This window comes from Phytophthora cinnamomi (genome assembly GCF_018691715.1).
Source record: "Phytophthora cinnamomi strain GKB4 chromosome Unknown Contig2, whole genome shotgun sequence".
NCBI classification, from domain to species: domain Eukaryota; phylum Oomycota; class Peronosporomycetes; order Peronosporales; family Peronosporaceae; genus Phytophthora; species Phytophthora cinnamomi.
In genome coordinates, this window is record NW_027150935.1 from 58,293 (window position 1) to 83,278 (window position 24,986).

The window sequence follows — 24,986 nt, forward strand, 5'->3', positions numbered from 1 at the left end:
GTGTAGCGAGCCAAGCTGCCATGATGCCCACCTTTGACTGATAAGTGCGTTTAGTGCTAGTCTTCGTCCGCTTGGACTGAAGCGACTTCGCCACGACGGCTCCATCTGCGAAGTCTTCTGCGTCTCTTCTTGCCGCGCGCCATTTTCGCTCTGAAGTCATGCCAAAGGTCGCAGAGAGGGCGTGATAAGATCACTATCACACTTGCCGTGACTCTGCCATATTAAGTTCGCGCCATATTGAGCCCAAGTATATTTCCACTAGGGTCATACCCATTCACGGCATTTATGATATTCATTGTAGTATCACAGTTGAGTCAGATGTAATTATTTTATATTAAAAATAAAAAAATAAAAAATAAAATGTGGTCCACGTCAGCATTGTGTTGCACACCAGAATCGGATCTGATCAGGCTTGTGTGTTGCACACCACGCCTGTGACGCGCCAAGCGATAGATAAACACGCGCCGCGGATGGCTGCTCCAAGCAGCGCCACCTTCAACGCCACCACCATCTTTCCGCCGTCAATCCTCCCTTCCCATCGCAGGGGAGCGCGCCCGATTCGCGGCCACTGCGTATTTATCCTATGCACGCTCGTGTTGTGTGTTCCACGCCAAGTGTGCTTGCATCCTATCAGCGGGTCGACGCACGTCGCGCTTTGCCGCCACGAGGTTGGTACTCTCACCCACCAAATCCAGGGGTCGATCCAACCCCCGTCCGTCCCAATCTCCGCCACAAAACACCATCCTCCGTCATATCCTCGCCCCAGCCTTATCCAACAATCCAGCTAAGTGCGATCTAAAACGTGGCCTGCCGGGACCTAAATCGCTGCTTGGTCCATTCCCGTTTCCGCCGGCTCCCCCGCACCCACCAGCTCAGACAGATCCTCTTTACCATGCTGCGCAACCTGGCCTCGCTCTCGCGCCGCTCCGTGGCGCTGCGCGCGTCCGCGTCGCCCCTCCAGGCGCGCGCCTTCTCGTCGGCCGCGTCGGACTACGACGTGGTGGTGATCGGCGGCGGCCCGGGCGGCTACGTGGCCGCCATCAAGGCCGCGCAGCTGGGGCTCAAGACGGCGTGCGTCGAGTCCCGCGGCAAGCTGGGCGGCACGTGCCTGAACGTGGGCTGCATCCCGTCCAAGGCGCTGCTGCACTCGACGCACCTGCTGCACACGGCGCAGCACGACTTCCAGAGCTACGGCATCGACGCGCCGCAGGTGACGGCCAACTTCCCGCAGATGATGAAGGCCAAGGAGAAGGCCGTGAAGACGCTGACCGGCGGCATCGAGAGCCTCTTCAAGAAGAACAAGGTCACGTACATCAAGGGCTTCGGCAAGATCTCGGCCCAGGGCGAGGTCTCGGTCGCGCTCAACGACGGCAAGGGCAACGAGACGGTCAAGGCCAAGAACATCATCATCGCCACGGGCTCCGAGGTCACGCCGCTGCCCCCCGTCCCCGTGGACAACGAGGCCGGCAAGATCATCGACTCGACCGGCGCCCTGTCGCTCACGCGCGTGCCCGAGCACCTCGTGGTGGTCGGCGCCGGCGTCATCGGCCTCGAGCTCGGCTCCGTGTACAAGCGCCTGGGCGCCAAGGTCACGGTCGTCGAGTTCCAGGACGCCGCCTGCCCCGGCATGGACAAGGAGGCCGTCAAGGAGTTCACCAAGCTGCTCAAGAAGCAGGGCCTCGAGTTCCAGTTCGGCACCAAGGTCACGGCCTCGGAGGTCAACGGCGACGTGGTGAAGCTCACCACGGAGCCCTCCAAGGGCGGCGACGCCTCCACCATTGAGTGCGACACCGTGCTCGTGGCCACGGGCCGTCGCGCCTACACGGCCGGCCTGGGCCTGGAGCAGATGGGCATCCAGACCGACAAGCTCGGCCGCGTCGAGGTGGACGACGCCTTCCGCACGCAGGTGCCCGGCATCTTCGCCATCGGCGACGTGATCAAGGGCGCCATGCTGGCGCATAAGGCTGAGGAGGAGGGCATTGCCTGCGTGGAGAACATCGCCGGCAAGCACGGCCACGTCAACTACGGCGCCATCCCCGGCGTCATCTACACGTTCCCGGAGTTCGCCTCGGTGGGCAAGACGGAGGAGGAGCTCAAGGCCGAGGGTATTGAGTACAACGTGGGCAAGTTCCCCATGATGGCCAACAGCCGTGCCCGCACGGTGGCCGAGGCTGACGGTCTGGTGAAGGTGCTCGCCGACAAGAAGACGGACAAGCTGCTGGGCGTGCACATCATCGCCAGCAACGCCGGCGAGATGATCGCCGAGGGCGTGATCGGCATTGAGTACGGCGCTGCCAGCGAGGACCTGGCGCGCACGTGCCACGCCCACCCGACGCTGAGCGAGGCGTTCAAGGAGGCCTGCCTGGACGCCTTCGACAAGCCGATCAACTTCTAAGCAGTCGGGTCGGTGGAAACTGCCTCGTAGATTGAGTGAGATGCGACGAGCGGGCATTAGGATAGTGCGGACCAAGAACTACTGGCTCTAGCACGCGCCCGGTATGCGTGTGGCAGAGTGCTTATCGCGTATGCAATGGTTATATACGTGGCTCTTATGCATCCTCGTTCGTTGGTATCATTGTGAAGAAGTTATCTGCTGTGTTCGCACGTCAAACTCAAACTGCTTCTACCAGGTACTTGGATCACTTTTGGTCAGTTCCCATGAACGTTGCTATCCACCCTTCGTCCGTCACCAAATCTGAATCCGACGACCAGAAATCCGCTCCGTTGAACAGCTCGCACGTCGTATTGGTGCTTGTGGATTCGAAGTTGAAGGTGTTGCAGTTGTCGTCGTCGAAACAGAGCTCGCAGCATTCCTGGTAGGTGATTGCACTGAAAATCCCATAGACGCCAGGTGAATAGCGAACTCCATTCGTACCCTGAATTGGATCCCCGTTGATATAACAAACGTAGTCGACTGGAGGCTGCGTTGTCGCCGGCGGGTTCGTGGTCGAAGGGGGTTCTGTAGTAACTGGAGGCTCCGTAGTCGCCGGCGGACTTGTGGTCGAAGGAGGACTTGTAGTAGCTGGAAGCTGGGTGGTGGCTTGGTCGTAATCATCAGAGTCGGAGTACGTGATACCTCGGCACTCGTGCGCCGAGGTCGAGGCATCTGCCAATTCAGACCCCACCACAATGCTGGCAAGGAACGCGGCAATAGTCTTCATCAGATTCATCAGTCGATTCCAGCGGCGGGGGAAGTTGGAGAGTGAGAGTGTTACAGGCCGATGCGGTCTACAGGGATACTACAAGAGAGAGGAGTATTCTGCTGAGATGGACAGCTTAGGTCGCGGTCGCACAGTGACTCACAGGTGCTCCATGCTGTGACTCACAGCATGGAGCTCATGATGTCTTTAGACTTCTAGTCCCAATGCAGTCGTGCCACCAACGCAGATTCATCGCTTGCTCGTTGTTTTCGCCGCAAATGGAGGCATGCTTCACTCGGATCGGATGTGGGATCATCGTGCAGCCATTCGCTAGCCGGCTATCGACGACGGCATCTCGCTAGTGCTGTCTCGCTTTACAGCCTCTGTTTCAGCAGTATCCACAGCTTCGGCCATACTCCAAGTACAACTGAGCGCCCGTGTAAGCCATGATACTCCAGCTGAATGTTCCCTCCCAACGCTTGTCGTATCCGCTCGCGTACTGGACTTCTTGTTTAATCTACACGTAGCTCTGCAGCACACGCCAAACCGACGATACACAAGAGGCAACAACAAAAAGCGCATTTGTGTCCGATAACGAATCCCTTCAAATTGTTATCCGAGTTAGGTGTCGAAGTAGCTTCCATAGCGCCGCGTGAGCGGCGCAATGGTGAGACGTCATTGTCGGCGCGCGGCTCTCTCAAGCCGCGCGCGTCAAAAGCAGTAGCGTGGCGGCAGCAACTTAGAAGAAGATCTGCACCGGGGGGCCCATGGTGGACTTGAGGTACAGCACCTTGATGTTCTGCCAGTGCTTCTTCAGCAGCGAGGCCAGGAAGTTGGCGGCCAGCTGCGTGTTCACCACGATCTGGTTCTTGTCCAGGCCCACGTGGCCGATGGCGACGTTCAGGCACATGACCTTCTTCATCTGGAACTTGATGGTGGCGCGCACCTGGTCGGCCTTCTCCGTGAGCGAGTCGTTGCCCGTGACCAGCGTGGGGAACTTGCCGGCCTTGTTCAGGCCGGGGCCTAACAGACGCGGGATCTGCTTGATCAGCGTGTCCGAGGCCAGGAAGGCGTCGTACTTCTTGGCGAACTTCTTGATGACCTTCTTGTTCTTGTTGAACTTCTTCAGGTCGTCCACCGTCATGTACTCGAAGCCCTCCTTCTCGGCCATCTCGCAGTGCACGGCGTTACCGAGCACGCAGATCTTCATGTTGGGGCGCGGCACGGTGGGCAGCTTGAACGTGCCGCTGAAACGCTTGTCCTTCTGCGGGTCGTAGTTCTTGAGCGCGATCTGCAGCTCGATGGTCTCGTTGAAGTTGCGCTTCTTGCCCTTGAGCTCCGTGCCGTTGATGGTCACGGTCTCGCCGGCCGAGAAGGCCAGGATGTCGTCCACGGCCTGCGACAGCAGCTCGCTGTTCAACTTGCTCATGCTTTCCTTTCGGGTCGGGCGCTTCTTCGACGGGCGATTCAAAGGGAGAATGACTTGGACGGCTGCTGTATCGGCGCAAAAAGGGGGGCGAGTTTGGTTGGCTGGAAAACAGGGTGACCGGGGAGTCACTATGGATGGACGACCAGGTAGTCAGAAACGGATCGTGAGACTTTTTGGATGAATGATGAGGGCCAGACGGAAGTTAGTGTACGTCTTCGGGATGACAGAAGTTAGTGTGTGTTGGGCGGACGGAAGTTAGAGGCGACTGCGGTTACTTCACCTGGGGCAAAAGGGGTCGTAGGTGAAAGGCGTCGGAGTATGGCACAAAAGACGTCAGAAATTACTGGTAAAATAGCCAGGTCGAAGAGCTCGACGTGCAGTTAATTGATCGAGGGCCTAGATTCGAGGCTTTTGAACGTCCACTGCAAGCATTTTGATCCCTACGGAAGATTTTGGCGTGTCGTGGCTCAACACACTGGCGGAGGTTGCTGATACTGCCTTGACGACAGACAAGTACTTTAGTGTCGAGAACCAGACTGGAGGCGGAATTTATTAAGCCCACTGCCGAAGATTAACTGCGAAAGAGTATTATTCGCCGCTGTACAACTCGCGGAGACGAAAAACAAGCACAACATACACGGCAGCAACGCCGAACATCTCGCTCATCCACGTCTGAGAACTCGCGCAAAGTTCCGAAAGGTTTGCTTTTTCGTGGTCATAACTGCGCATTACGTTTTGTTACCCTTTGGTTGTTTTCTCCCTGCGCTCGGTAGCCTAAACGAATGTACTTCAAGTATATTATTGAAAAACCAAACCAAAACGAAAGAGCTTCGGTCATTCAATGACGAATTAAACGCTGTGGAGCATGAATATCGAGTCGTGTTAAGAAAATAAGGCTGAGGATTGTCGAAACCAGAGTCGCCACTCCGAAGGATCGATAAAGGTGAGCCTTTAGCAGCGTCCAGTCTGTCGTTTCGAGCTAGGAACGCGGCATGTTTCAAGTCCAAAGGAGTAGCTCTAAAATAAAAAAAGGAGTAACATCGAATTGAGTAAACTTCATTAGTCATTGGAGAGCAAATAAACTCGGAAAAGGTGGCTTTGACCTTGCACCTCTCGAAGAAGCCGCCGAGCTGAAGCGAATATGGCACAAAGTGGCGCCTGCCAGCATTAACACGGGTTTCAAGAGGCTTAGAGCCCAAGCAGCGGCAGCGCTCTGGCGTGCAGGTAGAGTGCGAGTAGAGCGCCGTAGACCGCCCAGACGGCCACCGTGGCCAGCACGGCGTAGCTCACGGCGAAGGCGCTGCAGGTCTCGTAGTCGCAGACCTCGGGGAACACGGGCGCGCCCATGGAGCAGCAGTACGAGTAGCGCTTGTCCTTCCGTTTCTGGTGCAGCAGTGCGCGCTTGGCTTGCTTCTCCTTGAGCGCCCAGGTGGCCACGGCGCCCTGGATCTTCTGCATCTCCCGGTACTGCAGCTCCTCCTCCTCGATGGAGGACTGGCGAGCCAGCGACGTCATGAGCAGCTCGTCGTCGTCCTCGTCGTCGTCGTGGTCGCACTCGGCCTCGTCCTCCTCGTCGCTCACGTTCTCGACGCCGTCCACGCCCTCCAGCACGTCGGGCGAGCCCGGGTCGGCGTACTCGAGCTCGAGGTCGGGCGAGCCGACGGGCGACAGGAACTGCAGCTCCTCCTGCTCGCGGCCTGCGGCGTCGAACAGCTCGAGCGACTTGCGGCGGCGCAGCCCGCGGCGCGCGTTCAGGTCGTTCAGGTGCGTGTGCTTGAGCTCCAGGTGCGCGGGGAGGCAGGCCTTGCACACCACGTCCATGCAGTGCTTGCACTTCTTCTTGGAGCCGAAGACCTTGAACTTCTTGCCGCACTCGTCGCAGGCGCTCGGGGAGCCCATGGCGGTCGACGCGGAGGTGCCGGAGGGATCAGAGAGCGAGAGCTGCGGCGCGCTGTGCTGACGGCGAAGGGGCCAGTTTTTCTGTCGCCGGTTCAGTGCAACGACAGACGGCATGGCTGCGGTTTTGGTTGCAACTATAAAATACCTGGTACTTTAGAATCCGATATATGTATGTACGCAGTGATGAGGGCCGTGTTGGTGCCGCTTGTAGGTCGATGGGCTTGCGAGGAGTTAGATTATTGAGGACTGGGCTTTCATGCTTGTTCGGAAGCGTGAACTGCATGCTGATGCCATATTACAGGACGCTGTCGAAGACTGCAGGCTGCGAACGTAATCGCGTCGTATTATGCGGGGCAATTTCGACAGTGCGGTCTCCTTATATCGACTCCGTCCAAAGCGATCGAACAGTTAACTTGAACCTGCAGGAAGGACTAATGCAGTGTGCACCACGACTTCTCGCCCGGCCCGGGAGTTGAGCGTATTAGCTCAAGAACTTCAGATTTGATGAAACAACATCGTTGCAGCATTCGCGAGCGTGATGAAGAGGTACTGTAATTGAGACCACGCTCAGCAGCTCATTTGCTAAGTAGCACTAGTGTACGCGCCGATCAATATCTCAGTAGTCCTCGTCGCTCTTGCAGCCGTGGTCTTCTCTACGGGTGCAGCTTCAATCGGCAGCGACAAAGTGCAGCCGTTTGCACAACCCGAGGCGGTCACGAAATTCGAAAGGGTGGGGTCAAGTTCATGCCAATGCTCGCCACGTTCTGTCAGCAAACACATGTGCGTGGCCATTCTAGCTCCGCTACCAGCAAAAGATTCGTTGCTCGCCGAAAGGCGCTGCAGGTCTCGTAGTCGCAGACCTCGGGGAACACGGGCGCGCCCATGGAGCAGCAGTACGAGTAGCGCTTGTCCTTCCGTTTCTGGTGCAGCAGTGCGCGCTTGGCTTGCTTCTCCTTGAGCGCCCAGGTGGCCACGGCGCCCTGGATCTTCTGCATCTCCCGGTACTGCAGCTCCTCCTCCTCGATGGAGGACTGGCGAGCCAGCGACGTCATGAGCAGCTCGTCGTCGTCCTCGTCGTCGTCGTGGTCGCACTCGGCCTCGTCCTCCTCGTCGCTCACGTTCTCGACGCCGTCCACGCCCTCCAGCACGTCGGGCGAGCCCGGGTCGGCGTACTCGAGCTCGAGGTCGGGCGAGCCGACGGGCGACAGGAACTGCAGCTCCTCCTGCTCGCGGCCTGCGGCGTCGAACAGCTCGAGCGACTTGCGGCGGCGCAGCCCGCGGCGCGCGTTCAGGTCGTTCAGGTGCGTGTGCTTGAGCTCCAGGTGCGCGGGGAGGCAGGCCTTGCACACCACGTCCATGCAGTGCTTGCACTTCTTCTTGGAGCCGAAGACCTTGAACTTCTTGCCGCACTCGTCGCAGGCGCTCGGGGAGCCCATGGCGGTCGACGCGGAGGTGCCGGAGGGATCAGAGAGCGAGAGCTGCGGCGCGCTGTGCTGACGGCGAAGGGGCCAGTTTTTCTGTCGCCGGTTCAGTGCAACGACAGACGGCATGGCTGCGGTTTTTGGTTGCAACTATAAAATACCTGGTACTTTAGAATCCGATATATGTATGTACGCAGTGATGAGGGCCGTGTTGGTGCCGCTTGTAGGTCGATGGGCTTGCGAGGAGTTAGATTATTGAGGACTGGGCTTTCATGCTTGTTCGGAAGCGTGAACTGCATGCTGATGCCATATTACAGGACGCTGTCGAAGACTGCAGGCTGCGAACGTAATCGCGTCGTATTATGCGGGGCAATTTCGACAGTGCGGTCTCCTTATATCGACTCCGTCCAAAGCGATCGAACAGTTAACTTGAACCTGCAGGAAGGACTAATGCAGTGTGCACCACGACTTCTCGCCCGGCCCGGGAGTTGAGCGTATTAGCTCAAGAACTTCAGATTTGATGAAACAACATCGTTGCAGCATTCGCGAGCGTGATGAAGAGGTACTGTAATTGAGACCACGCTCAGCAGCTCATTTGCTAAGTAGCACTAGTGTACGCGCCGATCAATATCTCAGTAGTCCTCGTCGCTCTTGCAGCCGTGGTCTTCTCTACGGGTGCAGCTTCAATCGGCAGCGACAAAGTGCAGCCGTTTGCACAACCCGAGGCGGTCACGAAATTCGAAAGGGTGGGGTCAAGTTCATGCCAATGCTCGCCACGTTCTGTCAGCAAACACATGTGCGTGGCCATTCTAGCTCCGCTACCAGCAAAAGATTCGTTGCTCGCCGAAAGCAGCCCAGCTTGAGCGGTTGAATCACTACTCGAAAGCGGAATTACCTAGGAGTAGACGTGGGATGTTCGCCTCTGATCCGTTGCTGGCGATCCACTGCCTTTACTTCCTAAAAGTATGCAGTCGACCAACTACATCGACGTTTCTTGCGTTTTCGAAAACCTCGGTCAGCAATTATCAATAGCGAGGTGGATCGCGCCAATATCCCCCTGTTGCATTCCATAGCATATCGAGTGACTGGGAATGTCTAACGGGGGCCATTTCCAAGGAAGGCCATTTTCAAAGACCCGAGAGAGTGAGCGTTTGCAGTTAGGTGGATCCATAGAGTGATTTCGTTGGTGCTTATTTTTCCATGTGTCCTCGTACATTCAGCGCTACTATTATTTAACGTCGAGCGGTAGAGCGGTAGAGCCCCTAGCAGTTGAGACTGGTACTGTAATCATGTTTGGCTGCCTGGGCAATGTTCAGGCGGGCATACGGTCGTGCCGTTCTCGACGCGTTCTCGTGCCTTATCATTACCTCTCCTTTTAGTGAACGTTTCATGCGATCGTTGTCGAAATTGAGGGCTTTCCTGGTGCTGCCCAGAAACGATAGCCGTCGTTCGCCTCCACTTCTTTACTCAAGACAACGTCGATCTAATTTTGACCGGAAAATTGAGACTGCCACATGCTACACTCTATGATGCAGAGTTGATTCTTGACTGCTTGTAGATGATACGGTGCTTATATTAATAATAACCGTAGGGTGGCTGAGAGCTATGCGGAGTCGAGCTGCCGCTTAAACGATGCGGACAGTACAACACATCTGCTCAGTCTGGCGATCGCTTGGTCTGTCTGCAGCCAAGGGGCTCACATCGAGTTCATTCCGAAACAACCCTCGCTCAGAACAGGACCAGGAATCGGCACCCTCAAGTCGACTATCAATGGTGTCTTTGCTGCAGCTTGTTACCTTCGCCGTAGCCTCCACCCTCGCAGCGGGCGTTGCGGGGGGAAGGAAGCTCTCTACTGGTGTCTGCTACGCCCCATGGCACCACTCCACAGTCAATTGGAACGTGCTCACAAGCGACATGGCTCACATCTCCCAGTACTTCTCCAGCATCCGCACGTTTGAAGCGTTAATGAGCGGAGTCAATGTTGTCGACATAGCTGCAGCGGCCGGTCTACGCGTTGCCGTCGGCGTGCAAATGGGAGACCCGCAGCGGATTGACGCAGAAATACAAGCAGTTTGCGATGGTTACAAGCGGAATGGCTGGGCGGTCGAGGCAGTCTACGTCGGCAACGAAAACCTACGCAATGGAGGCTTCGGCGCATACTCAGCCGAGCAACTTGCTGGATACATCACGCGGGTGAAGAATTGCGTGGGAAAGACGCCAGTTGGTTCCGTGCAGCGTATCAACGAGTGGCTTGGTGCTTCGGGTGCATGGACACTTGCAAACGCCTGCGACGTCATCGGTGTGAACATTTACCCATTCTTTACGCCCGGTTCGCAGTCCTCTCTGAAGAAGTTGGAGGCTCAGTGGGGCCAAATGACGTCCAAGTTCGGATCAAACAAAACCCGCCTCACGGAGACGGGGTTTCCGTACGCGGGAGAGAGCTACGCTGGTAACGTTCCTTCGGTCGGTGCAATGACTCAGTATTTTTACGACTACGTGTACGGGTTTGCTGGTGGCAAGGGTCAGTCATACTGGTTCATGATGTATGACACGACCGTGAGCTACACTGGAGCGGAGTACGAGAAGCATTTCGGTCTTTTCGGCACTGACAAGTCGAGGCACATCAGCATGCCGTAAGGGAATAGGCAACGGTGTAGGCTCCCGAGGTCGAAGGCTGCTCCTGTAATTGAAATAGATGTTACAGCAGTTCGGTGATCACATTTTTAGTTCAAGTTTTCGGACTTGCTGAGGCGGCGGACATTTGTGCGCTTCTACAGTGTAGATTCAGGCCGTGTTCCTTCTATTCGAGAAGCGAAGTATTAGATGTCGGTATTGTACATTACACAGGGACGTCAACGACAGAGCGGGCGCAGGACGTTCTGACCTCCAATGAAACCTCAATTTTCAGAGCTTCTTCGGGCCGGAGGCACGACTTTGTCCGTTTGCACCAAGTCATAACCTCCGAATTGAGGTCACTACTTCGTCAATCGAAACCCGTGCTCGTGGAAAATATTGTGAAGCTGATATACAAGCATGAGATCGCGCAATACTACTAAACATAAAATTGTCTAACCACCAACACGTTAGTATTTTTTACTATACACTAACAAATATATTGCAATTGTTATACAGCCAGTGTTGGTTTGTCGAGTGTTTCTGAATATGTTGGAATGGTAAGAGAAAAGAAATGCTGGCAATTGAGAGGGGAAATCAACTGCAATATTGGTTGAGGAAGCGAACAGCAGTAACAAGTCGGAGCAACACAGCAAGCACACAATATCGCGGAACATCAAAAGCAGCGAGTTGCAGCTGAAGGAAAACTATACCCAAAACTTGGTGTAGTTCCCGATAAAGACTGTCGGGCCAAGGAAGGACATTTTTCCTGTTGCAACCGCTTATAAGAGAACTAGTACTACTAGTATTATTTTTATTTTCCGATACACTTACCCCGAATGCGCAGGCGTCTTTGCATGATAAATCAGACGCACCCCTGGGAGCGGAGGTCAGAGTGAACCCAGCTCCGTGCCATCCTCAAAACAATTACTTACTTAAAAGTGCTTAGTACACGCAGAGCTGGTTGCATCGAGTCGGACGACGTCACTGTACTGAGCGATGCCAAATCACTATTCATAGTACCCACCTGGCATTGCGCCGAAAGAAAAATCAAAAGGCCCTTCGATCATGGGGGAATTTCTCCAGCATCAAAACTACTGCATCCCACAAGTTCGACAGCATCGTACTGTACGCAGTACAATTCTGAGGAACTCTACCTTCTTACCTCTTCTTCTTCTCAGTTGATAAAACATGCTCAACGAGTGCAGCGCGTAGCAGATATTCGTCGCAACAAATGAATTTAGTCTTCATTTGCTTTTGTGGAACCTCACTGATAACGACCTCATTTCTCTCTCCAGGCTTTGCTGAAGTCAAGGTATAACTTGTACCCCGGTTGCGACTCAACTAGCGCTAGCTCTTTTCCTGTGTACCCGAGCTCCTTGTACACGTCCTTGGGGTTCATCCCTGCCTTTAGCCACGCCTTGATCTGCAGTTTGTTGGAGAAGCTTTTCAGTTTGACCGTCTTCATCAACTTGCTGAGAGCGGAGTAAAGAGTAGACTGAATTCCTCTTTCTTTAAACTTGGTGAGAGCGGAGGAAAGAGCAGGCGGAATTCCTCTTTCTTCGCCCGCAGCATCAGTCCTGTCGACAGTCCTCAGCGAGCGTTTGGCCAAGTTGTCGCTGTTATCGAGCTTGAGAGAGCGAGACCAGGGTGCAGCATGAAGCGAAGCTAGTTCAGTGCCCTCAACTTGATCGGCGGCCTTGGTCAAATGCGCGCCGGTGGTTGCCAGAAGGGCAACAGCAGTCACAAGCAAAGCGCGCAACCTTGTCATGCTTCCTGTCGGTGGCACGTACGGAGAATTTGAGAACTGACGAGTCAAATTGCGCTGAATGGAGAAGGGCGGCACCGATTTCCATCCGGCGGGCATGGACGTGGAAGCAGATCCCAAGATATATAAACGCATGTATTGGCGTATTCCGTTTATTGATGACCACAGTGCTGCAACTTTTCTAACTTTTTTTACCAATGAGGTGGCTCAAAAATACAACCCACCTAGTTCACGGGCAGCTTCTGAAGAAAGTGTTCCAAGCTGGGCAATTTCAAGCCTTTCAATTGGCTAACAGTTTTGGTACACTGTACCAGGAACACAAACGTTTGCCAGCCAGAGAATTTTTGTGCTAGCAATGTGGATAGTGAAACTGCTGCAATATGTGCAATTGTTATTGCCTGTGCCGCTGCTGCTACCATCTCGGTTGCGGACCAGCGCAGCCTTCGTGGGATCTAACGCACACCTCAACACTTACCAACTTTAAGGCCAATTACAAAAACAAACTCAAAAACACGTGACTGTAGTGATACTTTTGATAAAATTCCTCGCATAAGCTCCTCTCGTGCGACACCTCGTGACTGGCTATTCTGCGCCTGGCCCTGTCCGCAACGATTATGCTCGCAGGTATGTATCACGGATGATACTGTACCAAAATCTATCGACTTGGACCAGGGCCTCACGGTATCACGGAGGCAAAGCCGGAATTGTGTCGTTGAGTTCCCTCGATGCAGATCCCAGTACCGCCATCATTTCACGCGCTATCTAGTATGAACTCTTCTTCCGAAGCGCTGTCACTCCAGGCAAAGAGTTCGTCCTCTGAATGCCGCCACTCGTTGACGAGGTCACTGGTATCACCACCAAAGAGCGTCTGCTCATCTGACGCAGCATCGCTATCCAGGCCCATGCTTGAGCGCGCGCGAGCGCAATGAGGGAGAGAAGTAGGGGGGGGGGGGGGGCTTGAGAGGTGAGAAGTAACCGGAAAATGACAACTGAAAAAATCAGGTGAACCAGTGAATTTCATTCTCATCAGAACTGTAGATCGGACACATGTACTCGTCTGTTTCTTGCACAATTGGGCCTTGGTATCACGATCTGCCTCAGTTAATAACGCCCCTGGAGCTCGTACTAGTGCGTGCTTGAATTTCTTGGACACATGAGAGTCCACCTGCATCCCCCATGCAGTAAGTCCTTCCTTGTTTTCCTCTCCGCAAAAGCATTTTGAAGTCGACAAGAGCCTACTTCATCGACAACCGTCGCCATCTACCAAGTTTTCGCCAATATGCTGCACGTAGTCGGTGGGGTCGTTCGTGCCTTTTTCCTGGTCGTTAGCTAGCCTCACAGACTGAAATGAAACCTCACCTTTCGACGTAAACGGAATCATTCGTGCCCAGGAGAGCGATATCCATGTAGGGGAATACGAGTTGTTCCACCTTTCCTGTTGACAACCGCTTCCGTCGATTGGACCAAACAAACGCGAACGCACTCCACACACACTGCGCTGTCGCCGGTGATGTCGGAGCCGTGAAAAGACAAGTACCGATTGGGACCAACAGAGGAAACTCCGTGTCGCCGTGGCCCAGCCAGTACTATGACGACCAACTTCGCTGAAAAGCTCCAATTCAGCTTGATAACAAGAAATCTGCATCGCCGAGAACCCATTTGAACGCACTCGCTACCTACTGAGTAGTCATACATGTGCTTCCGTTGCTGCACATTTGTCTGTACTTTGTCGCTCGGAAACACGTCGAAGCGGTGCCGGATGAACGCCAGCCCCAACGAGAGTTCTCGGGTTTCTTGCAGCACACCGCCACGAAAGACTGTCTTCGTAGACACAAAGCTTCAAGGGACGAGCGGTTGTGTTGGCAGCGAGAGATGTGGCGGGGCCTAGTTCGCCAGATTTGCAACACACTAGCAAACAGTTTGCAAACACTAGCGGTTGCAATAAAGCCAATGTCTGTGCGAACGCTAGCCTCAAGGCTATTCCAGAGAAAAAACAAACAAAAAAAAACAGTCAGTCGTGGCCAACTGCTAGTGTTAAGTACATGACGCGTCAGTCGGATTTAGTCGCTCGTCCGTGACGGGCGAACTTGGTGTAGACCGATATGGCCCCAGCTCGCTGTCCGAAGCTGGATGGTGATGTAAGCTATTCCGCACCAGCCGGCAAACTTCCTGCCGAGGTTGTTGAAGTTGCTGGGTCGACATCATGCAGGCTGAAAGTCGAGTTACGTGTTACGATTACGCAATTAATCCGTTGCCCCCCCCCCCCCCCCCCCCCCCCCCACACACACACACCGTTCTGTCATTTTTGGCGTTAGCACAAGGTGAATCAAATATATAATGCCTCATAAATTATAAGTCGCCACCAGGAGTGTGAGCTCGAAGCGATAGCACGAGACGCAGAAAAACACTGCATTGAAATAGACCAGGAAACCCTGAAGACGGACACGCAGTGCGTGTTTAGTTTGAGCCGGTTTAGTTGGTGTAGTGCGTCGCTGAAGTGCAGGTACTCGTCGGGCGTGGCGCTGTTGGTGGAGGCGCCGCTTGCCGCACTGGAGTTGGAGCTCCCGCAGATCGTGCAGCCTTTAGTGTGTCTAGGACGTGTAACGGACCTCTTATCTTGCCTGGTCGTGGGGCAGATCGTATAGCTACGCTGCGGTGGTCGTTTGTCCGCCGCGGCTTCAACTTAACACCGTCGATGGCCGTCAGGAACCACTTGGTTCCCCCCTGCCGGAGCGTCCGCCTGCGCCGCGTCCGCTCCAATTTTGGTATTTCTCGTTAGTAAATAGACGCTAGCCTAAGCCAACAATCTACTCGTTCGCAACTCCTCTTACTGTCTCAGCAACTAGACCACCAACTGTCCCCAGATCCCGCACCGAGACGCTTCTGGAACACCCCCGGACCGTACTCGTCCGCCGTTGCTCCCACCCACGTCCGATACCGCCTGAAACCCAATCGGTCGCCCAGCCACACGTCCAGCAACAGTGCTCAGCAGTGACTCAGCCACCACTTCACGCGTTGCGCTCGTCTCGTTCTCGTCACGCAGTCCTCAGGAGCTCGTCTCCTGCGGTCAACTCGTACTCGTACTCGTACTCGTTCTCGTTCTCGTCTCGTTCTCGTTCTCGTCTCGTTCTCGTCTCGTCACAGCTCGCTCGCTGTCGTTCCGGTGTCTTGCCGCGGTCTTCGTGCGTCCTCCGCCGCAAATTACGTTCTGCTTGCGTCTTGCGGCGCAAATTCGGTTCTGCTTGCGTCTTGCGGCGCAAATTCGGTTCTGCTTGCGTCTTGCGGCGCAAATTCGGTTCTGCTTGCGTCTTGCGGCGCAAATTCGGTTCTCCTTGCGTCCTCCGCCGCAAATTGCGTTCTGCTTGCGTCTCCCGTCGCAAATTCGGTTCTGCTTGCGTCTCCCGTCGCAAATTCGGTTCTGCTTGCGTCTTGCGGCGCAAATTGGATTCCGTCGGCTCTCCGTCGTGCGCCGCCATCGTTCCGTGCAGCAGATCTGGCCTCCACGAGGTACTTCAAGGTGCCGTACCCGCCGGATCCAGCGTACACTGACTTCACTTCGGTCGTGCTCACGTCTGCATCCCGTCGTCCACGTCCACGTCTGTCGTCTGCGCATTCACCGCTAAGCGCATCTGCTCCACAGTAGCCGGATTGCGCCACCAGTCCATTACACGCCTTCTTCCTCCCCAGAGTCGTGGAAGAGTCTGACGGACTCGAAAAGCCGATCATACTCTGCTGCGGAAACCCATCGTCGTTCGTCCTGCGTTGCGACGCGCGGTCCGCTCCTCGCGGGCCGTAACTCGTACTCGAGGACATAATGCCCTGCTCGGTTCCGTCGTCGGCGTCGTCGTATCTCCACCAACCACTCACTTGCTCGCTCCGTTGCGTTCGCGCCGACCGTTGCGCGTTGGCTGCGTTTTCGGCGTCGTCGCGCAGTTGCTGCGTTAACCGGTGCCGCCGCTGCTCGTACAGCCTCCGGTTCCGCCTCGACATGCTCTTCATATTCCAGTTGCTCGGCGATGTCAGTCGCCGCTCGTTTTAGCAACTCTGTAGGATAATAATAGGTCACCAGGAAAGACACGTGTGCGATATGCCTCTCAGGTTCTCCTTCCACGTCCTCGTGCTCAACCAGAAAATTGTCGTACCCCGCTGGTTCAATCACCCGTAGCGGTCCAACCCATTGGTGTACGAATTTAGATGTTTTGGGCCCTCTCGGCGGCCGATACATCCAAACCCGGTCGCCCGGTTTCAACGTCCGTCTCTGTTTCGTTTTGCGGTTGTAATACTTCGCTTGACGTGCTTGCTCACGCACCCTCGCCTTCTCAGCGATCTCATGGCTTCTTCGCATCGCAGCTACTAGGCGTCGGTGGTAGGTTGTCATCTCCCCAGCTTCCGCGACGCTCGTCACTCGTAGCAAGTCGTTCGGACTCTTCAACTTGCGGCCCATCATTAACTCATTAGGCGATAGCTTCACGGTGGTGTGCTGCCCCGAGTTATAGGCATAAACCGCAAAATCTAACCACACATCCCAGTCTCTCTGCTCGTCTTCGTGCATGTAGGTTGCTACGCAGTCCTTCCATGTCCTGTGAAATCGTTCCACTAAGCCGATCATCTGTGGTCTGTATGGCACAGGGTTCACCTGCTGTGCCTGTAGCATGGCGACCAACTTTTCAATCACTTTCCCTGTCAATTCCGGCGCTCCATCCGTCAGCAATTCACGGAACGGGCCGAATCGTAGAACCACTTGGCGCATCAAAAATTCCGCCACGTGCTCTGCTTCGTGCTGCTTCACCGCCGCTGCCACTACATACCGCGTTACATATTCCACCGCGGCAATCACATACCGTGGTCCACCTTCTTTCGCTGGCAAGGGCCCAGCGACGTCTAAGGCCCATCTGTCGCCGACATCACCTCCTCTAATGCTTCTTAGTGGAGGCACCACCTCACGTGGTCGTGCCTTCCGACTACCGCATTCTTGACATCCTCGAACCCACTGCTTCACGTCAAGCAGTAAGCCCGGCCACCAATAGACTCGTGCGATTCGTGCATGGGTATGGGGTGCACGCAGATGCCCCGCCCACACGGAATCGTGTGCTTCTTTGAACACTATAGCCCACAACTCCGGCGGTAATATCACTCGTCGACCGTCCTTCGTATCGATTAGCACCAATCCATGCCGCATCTCGACCTTCATGCCTCCGTGCTCGCCTGCTTTCACTATTCGTTGTACCATCCGACTCTTGGCTTGCGCCCTCATGATCTCATCATCCGTCAGCTGGAGCGTAGGCTCTCGCTCTCGCTGCCGCACGCGCTCGTTCGCATGCTGCGCGACTCGTTCCGTCGTGACCTTGTTGGCCAACGCGTCTGCCATCGTCTTGCTGCCATCTCCACCGCGTATCGACGGTGCTGGTTCTAATCCGCCACCCGCCGTACCAGTCGTCCCACGCGGCATCGCACTCGTAGTCCTGCTCCGCTCGCGTGTGCTATTCGTCGTGGTGCTCGTCGCAAGGCGCGACTTCTTCTCGCTGCTCGCAGTCGGCGTTCGTCTCGCTGCGTCACCACTTGGTGTCGCCGTCCGGCGTTCGTCGTCCCGTGTCGTCTTCGCCCGTCTTCTCGGCCGTATAGCGCTTCTCGCCGTCGACTCTTCGTTCCTCCGCCGCCCATTCGTCGACGTGCCAGTCGTGGCTACTGTCCGCTCGTGGTCATCGTCATCGCCGTGGTGCTCAGCCTGCTGCTGCCTGCTCGGCGTCTTCGTCGCCCGAGGTGGTTGCTCACGTCGCCATGGCGTTGCTGTCATTTTCAATGGCACCGCTGCCTCTGCTCTCGTCGCGACCGCACTCGTCATCGTTCTCATCGGCGTTGTTGAGACTGCGACCTTCGTCTTCGTCGCGTCCGTGTCTCCCGCCATCGTCATTGTCGGGGTTGCAACCTTCGTCATCATCGCAGTCTCCGACGTCATTCTCGTCATCGTTATCGGGTTTGCGACCTTCGTCATCGTCGCATCCGCGCTCGTCAGCACCATCGTCGTCGGGTCCGCGGCCTTCGCCGTGCCCGTACTCGTCATCATCATAATCGCAGGGTCCGCGGCGTTCGCCGTGCCCGCGCTCGTCATCATCATCGTCGTCGGGTCTGCGGCTTTCGCCGTGCCCACACTCGTCATCGTCAGCACAGGCTCCACGGCTTTCGCCGTGCCCGCGTTCGTCATCATCATCGTCGCAGGGTCCGCGGCGTTCGCCGGGCCCGCACTCATCATCGTCATCGTCGCAGGGTCCGCGGCGTTCGCCGTGCCCGTGCTCGTCATCATCGTTGTCGTCGGGATAGCAACCTTCGTTCTCGGTGCGTTCGCCGACCTCATTCTCGTCTGTTGGCATTGCTTGGCTTGGCCGTCCTCCTGCCATGCCAATGCTACGTCAAGCCTAACTTCGCGAGACTCTGCAGGAGTCCTGCGTAGCGCCTCTCGTCGCGACATCGCCGCCATCGTTTCGTCCGTCACTAGTCTTCGTCTCGGCACCGTCACCGGTCTTCTCATGGTTCTTGTCGTGGACCTCTTCACGCTCGGCGCCGCGACCATCGTCTTCGCTGCGCGTCCGTACGTCGTCGCCATCCTGTCCTCATCCGGCGGCACCGCTCTCGTGCTCGTGGCCAGTCCGTCCACAGCTGCTCCGGACAAGCTCGCCTCACCGGCGCCGTGCTCATCGTCTACGCAGACCGCCGTCATGATCTTCGTCGTGCTCGACTTGGTCGAGCTGTTGTAAACCGTCGCCCTAGCACTCCACGCTGTCGTCAATGGCTCGCCGTCGCCATTGCTCACATTCTCATCGTCCGTCACCAGGGTGTCTCTCGCGTTCTTCGCCATCGCCACCGTGTCACACTCGGCCACCACCGCTCGTCCCCATCGAGTCGCGTCGCCAGCCGTCTTTTCTCGGGCCGTCGCATGCTGCTTCGTTCTCCGTCGTCGCCCAAGTGCCGCCAATACTGGTACTGTCGTCGGTGCTCGTGAAAGGGCGTCTGCAACTACATTGGTGCTACCGGGCCGGTATTCTACGCTGAAGTCGAACTCCTGCAGCGTTAACGCCCATCTGTGCAGTTTTCCAGTCAAGTTTGGACTCAACATCAACCATTTGAGGGCCGAATGGTCGGTCACGATGGTGAATCTACGTCCGTACAAGTAGGGTCGAAATAACTTAATAGACCACACCACCGCTAGGCACTCTAACTCCGTAATGCCATACTTCGCTTCAGTTTCGCTATTGACTTTGCTAGCGTACGCAACAGGTTGCCATCCATTACCACAGTCTTGCATCAGACATGCTCCAAGTCCGATCGTACTCGCATCGGTCACTACGCGAAACGGTAATCTAAAGTCGGGATAGATCAGCAAGGGCTGGGTAGTTAGCATCGCCTTCACGTACTCAAAAGCTGTTTGTTGAGCTTCCGTCCATTCCCATTCCACACTCTTTCTTAGTAGCTTCGTCATAGGTGCCATAATCGTACCGAACCCTTCGATGAATCGGCGATAATATCCCGCTAAGTGTACAAATCGCTTGACTTCGACATCATTTTGAGGCTGCGGAAACTCTCGCACCGCGGACACAAGTCGTTCGAGCGGCCGTACGCCGTCCGAGCTTAGTTCATGCCCCAAGTACTCCATCCTACGCGTAGCGAACATGCACTTCTTCAGCTTTAAAGTCAATCCAGCCTCTGCTAGCCGTTCCAAGACACACGCAAGCTCCACTACATGACGCTCAATCCCGCCTCTCGTGTAGACAATAATATCATCCAAATAGACTAAACATGTTATCCATGTTAATCCACGAAGAACGCTATTCATCATACGTTGGAACGTTGATGGTGCGTTGGTCAGGCCAAAAGGCATCCGTACGAATTGGTACAGGCCTTGCTTGGTCGTGAACGCAGTCTTCTCCTTGTCACTCGCCGCCATTCGAATTTGCCAGTAGCCTGCTTTTAGGTCTAGCGTGCTAAACAATAAAGCTCCACCTAATGCCTCCAGCGTTTCATCAATTCTTGGTAGGGGATAGACATCCTTGCGTGTTACTTTGTTGAGTGCTCGATAATCAACGCAAAATCGAACTTCTCCATCCTTCTTTTCACAAGAACGACAGGAAACCCCCACGCGCCGTCACCTTCTTCAATCACACCGGCTGCTAGCATTTTCCTCACGTTCGACTCAATCACCTCGTCCTCAGACTGTGCCTGCCGTCGGCGTTTCAACATTATGGGTGCTGCATCACCCGTGTTAATATGGTGTTCAGTAGCTAGGGCAGTGGCTGGCGGGCAATCACCAGTGCTCGCTGTCAGCTGCCGGTAGACTCGTAACAACTTAATAATCAACTGCTTGCTTTCTTCATCATCGACGCCAACGTTCACATCTTGTTCGTTCTCGAGTGGCTCGCCACCGCCATCTCTGCCGAGCTCGTCGAGCCAAGCACTGACTCGCTCTCGTCGTAGTTCACCGTTCATTTGCAGCATCGTCACGTCTTGGTCGAGCGGTATCCATCTACCGAGTTCTTTCTTAGTGGGGAGTCGCGACTCTTCACCGTTCGCGTTGATCGCGGGCACCAAGGCCTTGCCGTTCCTCACCGTAGTCACCGTCGGGGCCAACATTACAGCTCCCGTATGCTTCGTCGGGATGAATATGCCGTTCTCACCGTCCTTCGCGGTTACCGCCACTTCCACGGGCGCCACCATAAACTTGTCCAACTGCGTCTTCCTCGCCATGCGCACTACAGCGATTCGACCACGCCCTTCTCCATCATACGTGCGGAAAGGTATCACCACCGACCGGCCGCTCTTGATGTACCTCACCTCGCTACGCTCGAAATCCATGGTAGCGCCATGCGTCCGCATGAAGTCGACGCCTACCAAGAACTCGTCCGTGCACCCAGAGACAATGCATGCCTCAATGGTGATCACTTCATCAAACACACTACGGAGTTCAAACCTCCATACGCCTACCACATCGAGCAAGAACCCGCCGATGCCTTCCACAAATTCCACCGGGGCTGCTTTGTCAATGCGATCACCGTACTGCATCCACTCAGTACCAGCGACCGTGAAGCGTGCTCCGCTGTCCAGTTTCACCTGCCGGGTCACACCAGCCACTTGCATCAACGCAGTGGGAAGTCCGTCGTCCGCACCGACGTACTCCACCGTGTCATTCCGCGTCGCCACGGCGCTTTCACGCCGATGCTTCACCAAACTTACTCTGGCGGCTCCACTGTGCCGTCCATTACTGCTCGTCGCGCTGCCGTGCAGTCGCTGCGACCGCCTCGCCTCGAGTTGCGCCAGGGCATCTTTCGCCACGCGCTGCCGTACTACACGCTGCTCGTCAGCCGCTCGTTGCTGCTCGTCAGCATCTCCTTTCTTGACACGCTGTCGCCGTGCCATCAGGAGCTTGACCCGCTGACGCTTGGCTTGCTTGCGTACCTTGCGTCTCGCCAGCCGTACTCGTGCCACCGCTTCCTTCAGGCTTTCGCCGCCCGACGCATCACTGCCGTCCTGCGCGTCGCCCGCCGTTTCAGCGTTGCCAGCGTCGCTCGCCGAGGCCGCACTCATGTCTTTGGTCTCGCTGTCCGCGTACTGCGCAGTCGTGCACCCGATCATCGTCGCCGATGCCAAGTCCGAGTCCGCCGCCACCATGTTCATCGTATGCTCGCTCTCATCTCGCGCTATCTCGCGCTCGTCGGTCGTCTGCGCCAACTCGCCGAGCTTCGTGTCGAAGTCGTTGCTCATCGCGTCGTGCTCGTCAACCACCATTACTCCGTCGGTGCTACTGCCGCTCGGCTCCGTCGCTTCGCAGCTCAGGTTGCCGTTCTCCACATCGCGCTCGCCGATCGCACTCTCACACGCGTCGGGCTTTTACTCATGCTCGTCGCACACCGCCGTGTGCGCGTCGAGCTCCTGCTCGTACCCGTCGCTCGTCGCCTTGCCAGCGTCAAGCTGCGGCTTGCACTCATCACCCATGCGCTCGTCGTCCATCTCTACGTCTCGTCTTGAGGCCGGCGCCACTATCGTGCTGATCTTCGCCACCACGGTGCCAACTCGCGTCGGCTCCGCTGCGCCTTCTCCAGTTTTAGAAGGGTCGCCGCCTTCTCCGGTCTTGGACGGGTTGCCACCTTCTCCAGTATGCTGTTGGTCTCCGTCGCCACTCCGTGCACCACCATCACGTCGGTTACGACTGCCACTACCAACGGCGTCGTCTCGTAGCTCACGCTCACGTTCCCCACGCACGATGCGTACTGCTGCCATTGCCGGTCTCACTGTATCCACGTAGCGTGTCGCACGCTCTTCGTCGCGCACGGCCACTGACGCATGCATCTCGTCCACCATCTCGTCCACGCCGATCTTGGTACTGCTCGTAGTAGTCCTCGTCGTTCGCGCTGAGGCCACCGTCACGTCGTCACCGTCTCTCGATCCTAGTCCGTCCGTTCCTCGAACCTTGGCCGCAAAGCCCTCGTTCGACACCTGTTGGCGATTTTTCCGCCGAACCGTCGCCACTGGCTCGTCGTTCATTGCCTCTTGGCCGCTCCGCATCTCGGTCATCAACTGCTCATGTGCCGTACCGCCATCACACTTCGCGTTCCTCATTCGCCGGGATCCTCGTTCCGCGTCGAACGCCGTAACCCCATAAACTGCGTCCGCTCCTCGTTTTCCGCCGAGGCCTTGACTTGCCGTACTCGCGACTGCAGGTATGCATCGTTGCGTGCTTTCGCCTCCGCGTCAGGGCACGTCCTCGCATAATGCCCTGATTTATTGCAGGCAAAACACTTCGATCCGTTCGGGCATCGAGTCGACCAGTGACCCAACTGGCCGCACTGAAAACACGCGGTGTTGCCGCGCTGACCACCGTCGTTCTGCCCACCGCTCATGTTGCGCGTCGTTCGCGCGTCTCCGCCGTCCTTGTCACCAGCGACTTGTTTCACCGCCGCTTTGAACCGTTTCCTCCTCGGCCTCGTATCCGACTCGTCGCCACTCGACACCATCGGCTCTCGCTTCGACTTGGTCTTCGTCTGGGGCTTCGCAGCTGCTGGTTTGCTAGCCGCCGTCGTCGACCGCTTCCGCTCCGTCTTCATAGGCTCGTACCAGTATTTGCCGTTCCACTTGTGACCTGGAGGAGGGTCCCACGTGCCAGACCAGGCATTGTAGACGCCCTGTGGGTTGGTGAACAACGCCACCTGGCCCACTTCGCTCTGCGTCACTACTCCGTTGTTCGTTGTCGCCATAGTTGAGCCCGTGATCGCCGTTGGGAGACCCGTGCCGCCAATACCGGGGACCACCATCGTCTGGCCCGTAGTTCCAGCCATAGGAATCAGATAGGGGCTGGGTGCAGTGGCCCACGGTAATCCAATATTCATCATCCCTTGAGCTACATTGTCCATCGGATCGTCAATGTCAGTAGCTTTGTCGACTGCTTCTTCAAGCGTAGCAGGTTTGGGAGCTTGCTTCACTAGCTTTTTAGTGGTCTTGTCCAGGCATCTGTAGAACTGAGCAAGCAACACACGCTCACCGACCCTGTTGCGACCGACTACGTCTCGAAGCCCAGCTGCAAAATCCGCGTACGTCTCTCCTGGCATCATTCGGCGCATACTCACTCGCCATTCTGCCGCTGACTTGTCCAGTTTCTCAGCGTAGCGCCTCAGCAACGCTTTCTTGAGGTTGGTCCATGTTCTTTTCCGCGGCGACAAGCGTCGATTCATGTTCACCCACCACTTAGCTGCGTCATCCATTAGCTTGTTGCCCATAATGAAATACAGTGCTTGGTCAGACCACTTGCCTCGGCCCGATTCCTCAGCACCTTTCAACGCTAGATCTACACGATCAATCCAGGTTGACACTGACACCGTCGGCGAAGGGGTGAACGTGGGGAGTTCCAGGTCCTTCACGCTCCACTTCACCGATTCATGGCGTCGTTCACGTCGACCGCGTCGTTCTCTCCGATCACGCCGTCCACGGGGTTCATCATCAGACGAATCATTGTCTCCATCACCGTCATCATCACTCACATCGTCGTCACTGCTCGGGCGGTCTTCACTTGATTCGGACGACTCGCTTCCCTCGTCGTCAGGGGGTCCAGCAGCGGCCCTCGTCGTCCGTGCTACTCGTCGTGTCGTCCGCTGGTTGCTGGGTTGCTGACCACCGCCACTCGTTGGCTGAAGCTGAGCCACCATCGCTGTGAGTTGCTGCACGGCGGTAGCCATCGCCGTCATCTCGGAGGATGGCGTCGTGCCAGACGTCGCTGCTGCCGTAACATCCACCATCGCCGACCGAGGCGCTTCACCCCGTCGTTCACTCATTGCTGCCGTCATTCGCGTCTCACTCGTCGTCTCCGTTGCCACCGGAGGTTGCCTGCTCATCTCACGCTGGTGCACACCCACCAGAGTCTGCTCGTCCGTCGTGACCGCCGCCGCCATAGGCATCGAATTGCCGGTAGTCCTGCGTCGATCGTCATTCGTTGGTTGGCTAGGCTGGAGAGGCTCGTCCCGCGTCGTCACGGAGATCACTTGCGCCTGCAAGCCCGCCACCACCGCCGTTAGTTGCTGGAGTGCCGTCGCGAGGGTCGCGACCTCCATCGTTGGTGCGGGTGCCGCTCGTCCTTCACTTTCTTCGCAACCTGCGCCTGTCGTCGTCCGTGGTGCTTCTGGCGACGACTCGTCGCGCGTCTCTTCGTCATCAGGATCCTCCACCGTGGGCGCCGTCTC

At 56.3% G+C, this 24,986-nt stretch overlaps 8 protein-coding genes across 8 annotated transcripts; 2 read left to right on the forward strand and 6 right to left on the reverse strand.

Annotated features, from left to right (window-relative positions):
• Nucleotides 1–892: 892 nt before the first annotated feature.
• Nucleotides 893–2,395, forward strand: IUM83_12177 (Dihydrolipoyl dehydrogenase; the record flags this gene model as incomplete). The annotated part of the gene is made up of 1 exon (XM_067936784.1): nt 893–2,395. The coding sequence occupies one exon, from the start codon at nt 893–895 to the stop codon at nt 2,393–2,395; it is 1,503 nt and encodes a 500-aa protein (XP_067800065.1).
• Nucleotides 2,396–3,879: 1,484 nt separating this feature from the next.
• On the reverse strand, nt 3,880–4,569 carry IUM83_12178 (60S ribosomal protein L10a-1; the record flags this gene model as incomplete). The annotated part of the gene is made up of 1 exon (XM_067936785.1): nt 3,880–4,569. One exon carries the CDS (start codon nt 4,567–4,569, stop codon nt 3,880–3,882), a length of 690 nt encoding a protein of 229 aa, XP_067800250.1.
• A 1,188-nt stretch (nt 4,570–5,757) lies between these two features.
• IUM83_12179 (uncharacterized protein) lies at nt 5,758–6,468 on the reverse strand (the record flags this gene model as incomplete). The annotated part of the gene is made up of 1 exon (XM_067936786.1): nt 5,758–6,468. The coding sequence occupies one exon, from the start codon at nt 6,466–6,468 to the stop codon at nt 5,758–5,760; it is 711 nt and encodes a 236-aa protein (XP_067800249.1).
• A 767-nt stretch (nt 6,469–7,235) lies between these two features.
• IUM83_12180 (uncharacterized protein) lies at nt 7,236–7,904 on the reverse strand (the record flags this gene model as incomplete). Its single annotated transcript, XM_067936787.1, has 1 exon — nt 7,236–7,904. The coding sequence occupies one exon, from the start codon at nt 7,902–7,904 to the stop codon at nt 7,236–7,238; it is 669 nt and encodes a 222-aa protein (XP_067800116.1).
• Nucleotides 7,905–9,803: 1,899 nt separating this feature from the next.
• Nucleotides 9,804–10,526, forward strand: IUM83_12181 (Exo-beta-1,3-glucanase-like protein; the record flags this gene model as incomplete). The annotated part of the gene is made up of 1 exon (XM_067936788.1): nt 9,804–10,526. The coding sequence occupies one exon, from the start codon at nt 9,804–9,806 to the stop codon at nt 10,524–10,526; it is 723 nt and encodes a 240-aa protein (XP_067800054.1).
• A 9,793-nt stretch (nt 10,527–20,319) lies between these two features.
• On the reverse strand, nt 20,320–22,044 carry IUM83_12182 (Gag-pol fusion protein; the record flags this gene model as incomplete). Its single annotated transcript, XM_067936789.1, has 1 exon — nt 20,320–22,044. The coding sequence occupies one exon, from the start codon at nt 22,042–22,044 to the stop codon at nt 20,320–20,322; it is 1,725 nt and encodes a 574-aa protein (XP_067800117.1).
• Nucleotides 22,045–22,146: 102 nt separating this feature from the next.
• Nucleotides 22,147–22,800, reverse strand: IUM83_12183 (Gag-pol fusion protein; the record flags this gene model as incomplete). Its single annotated transcript, XM_067936790.1, has 1 exon — nt 22,147–22,800. One exon carries the CDS (start codon nt 22,798–22,800, stop codon nt 22,147–22,149), a length of 654 nt encoding a protein of 217 aa, XP_067800118.1.
• A 71-nt stretch (nt 22,801–22,871) lies between these two features.
• Nucleotides 22,872–24,857, reverse strand: IUM83_12184 (uncharacterized protein; the record flags this gene model as incomplete). The annotated part of the gene is made up of 1 exon (XM_067936791.1): nt 22,872–24,857. The coding sequence occupies one exon, from the start codon at nt 24,855–24,857 to the stop codon at nt 22,872–22,874; it is 1,986 nt and encodes a 661-aa protein (XP_067800114.1).
• Nucleotides 24,858–24,986: the final 129 nt, after the last annotated feature.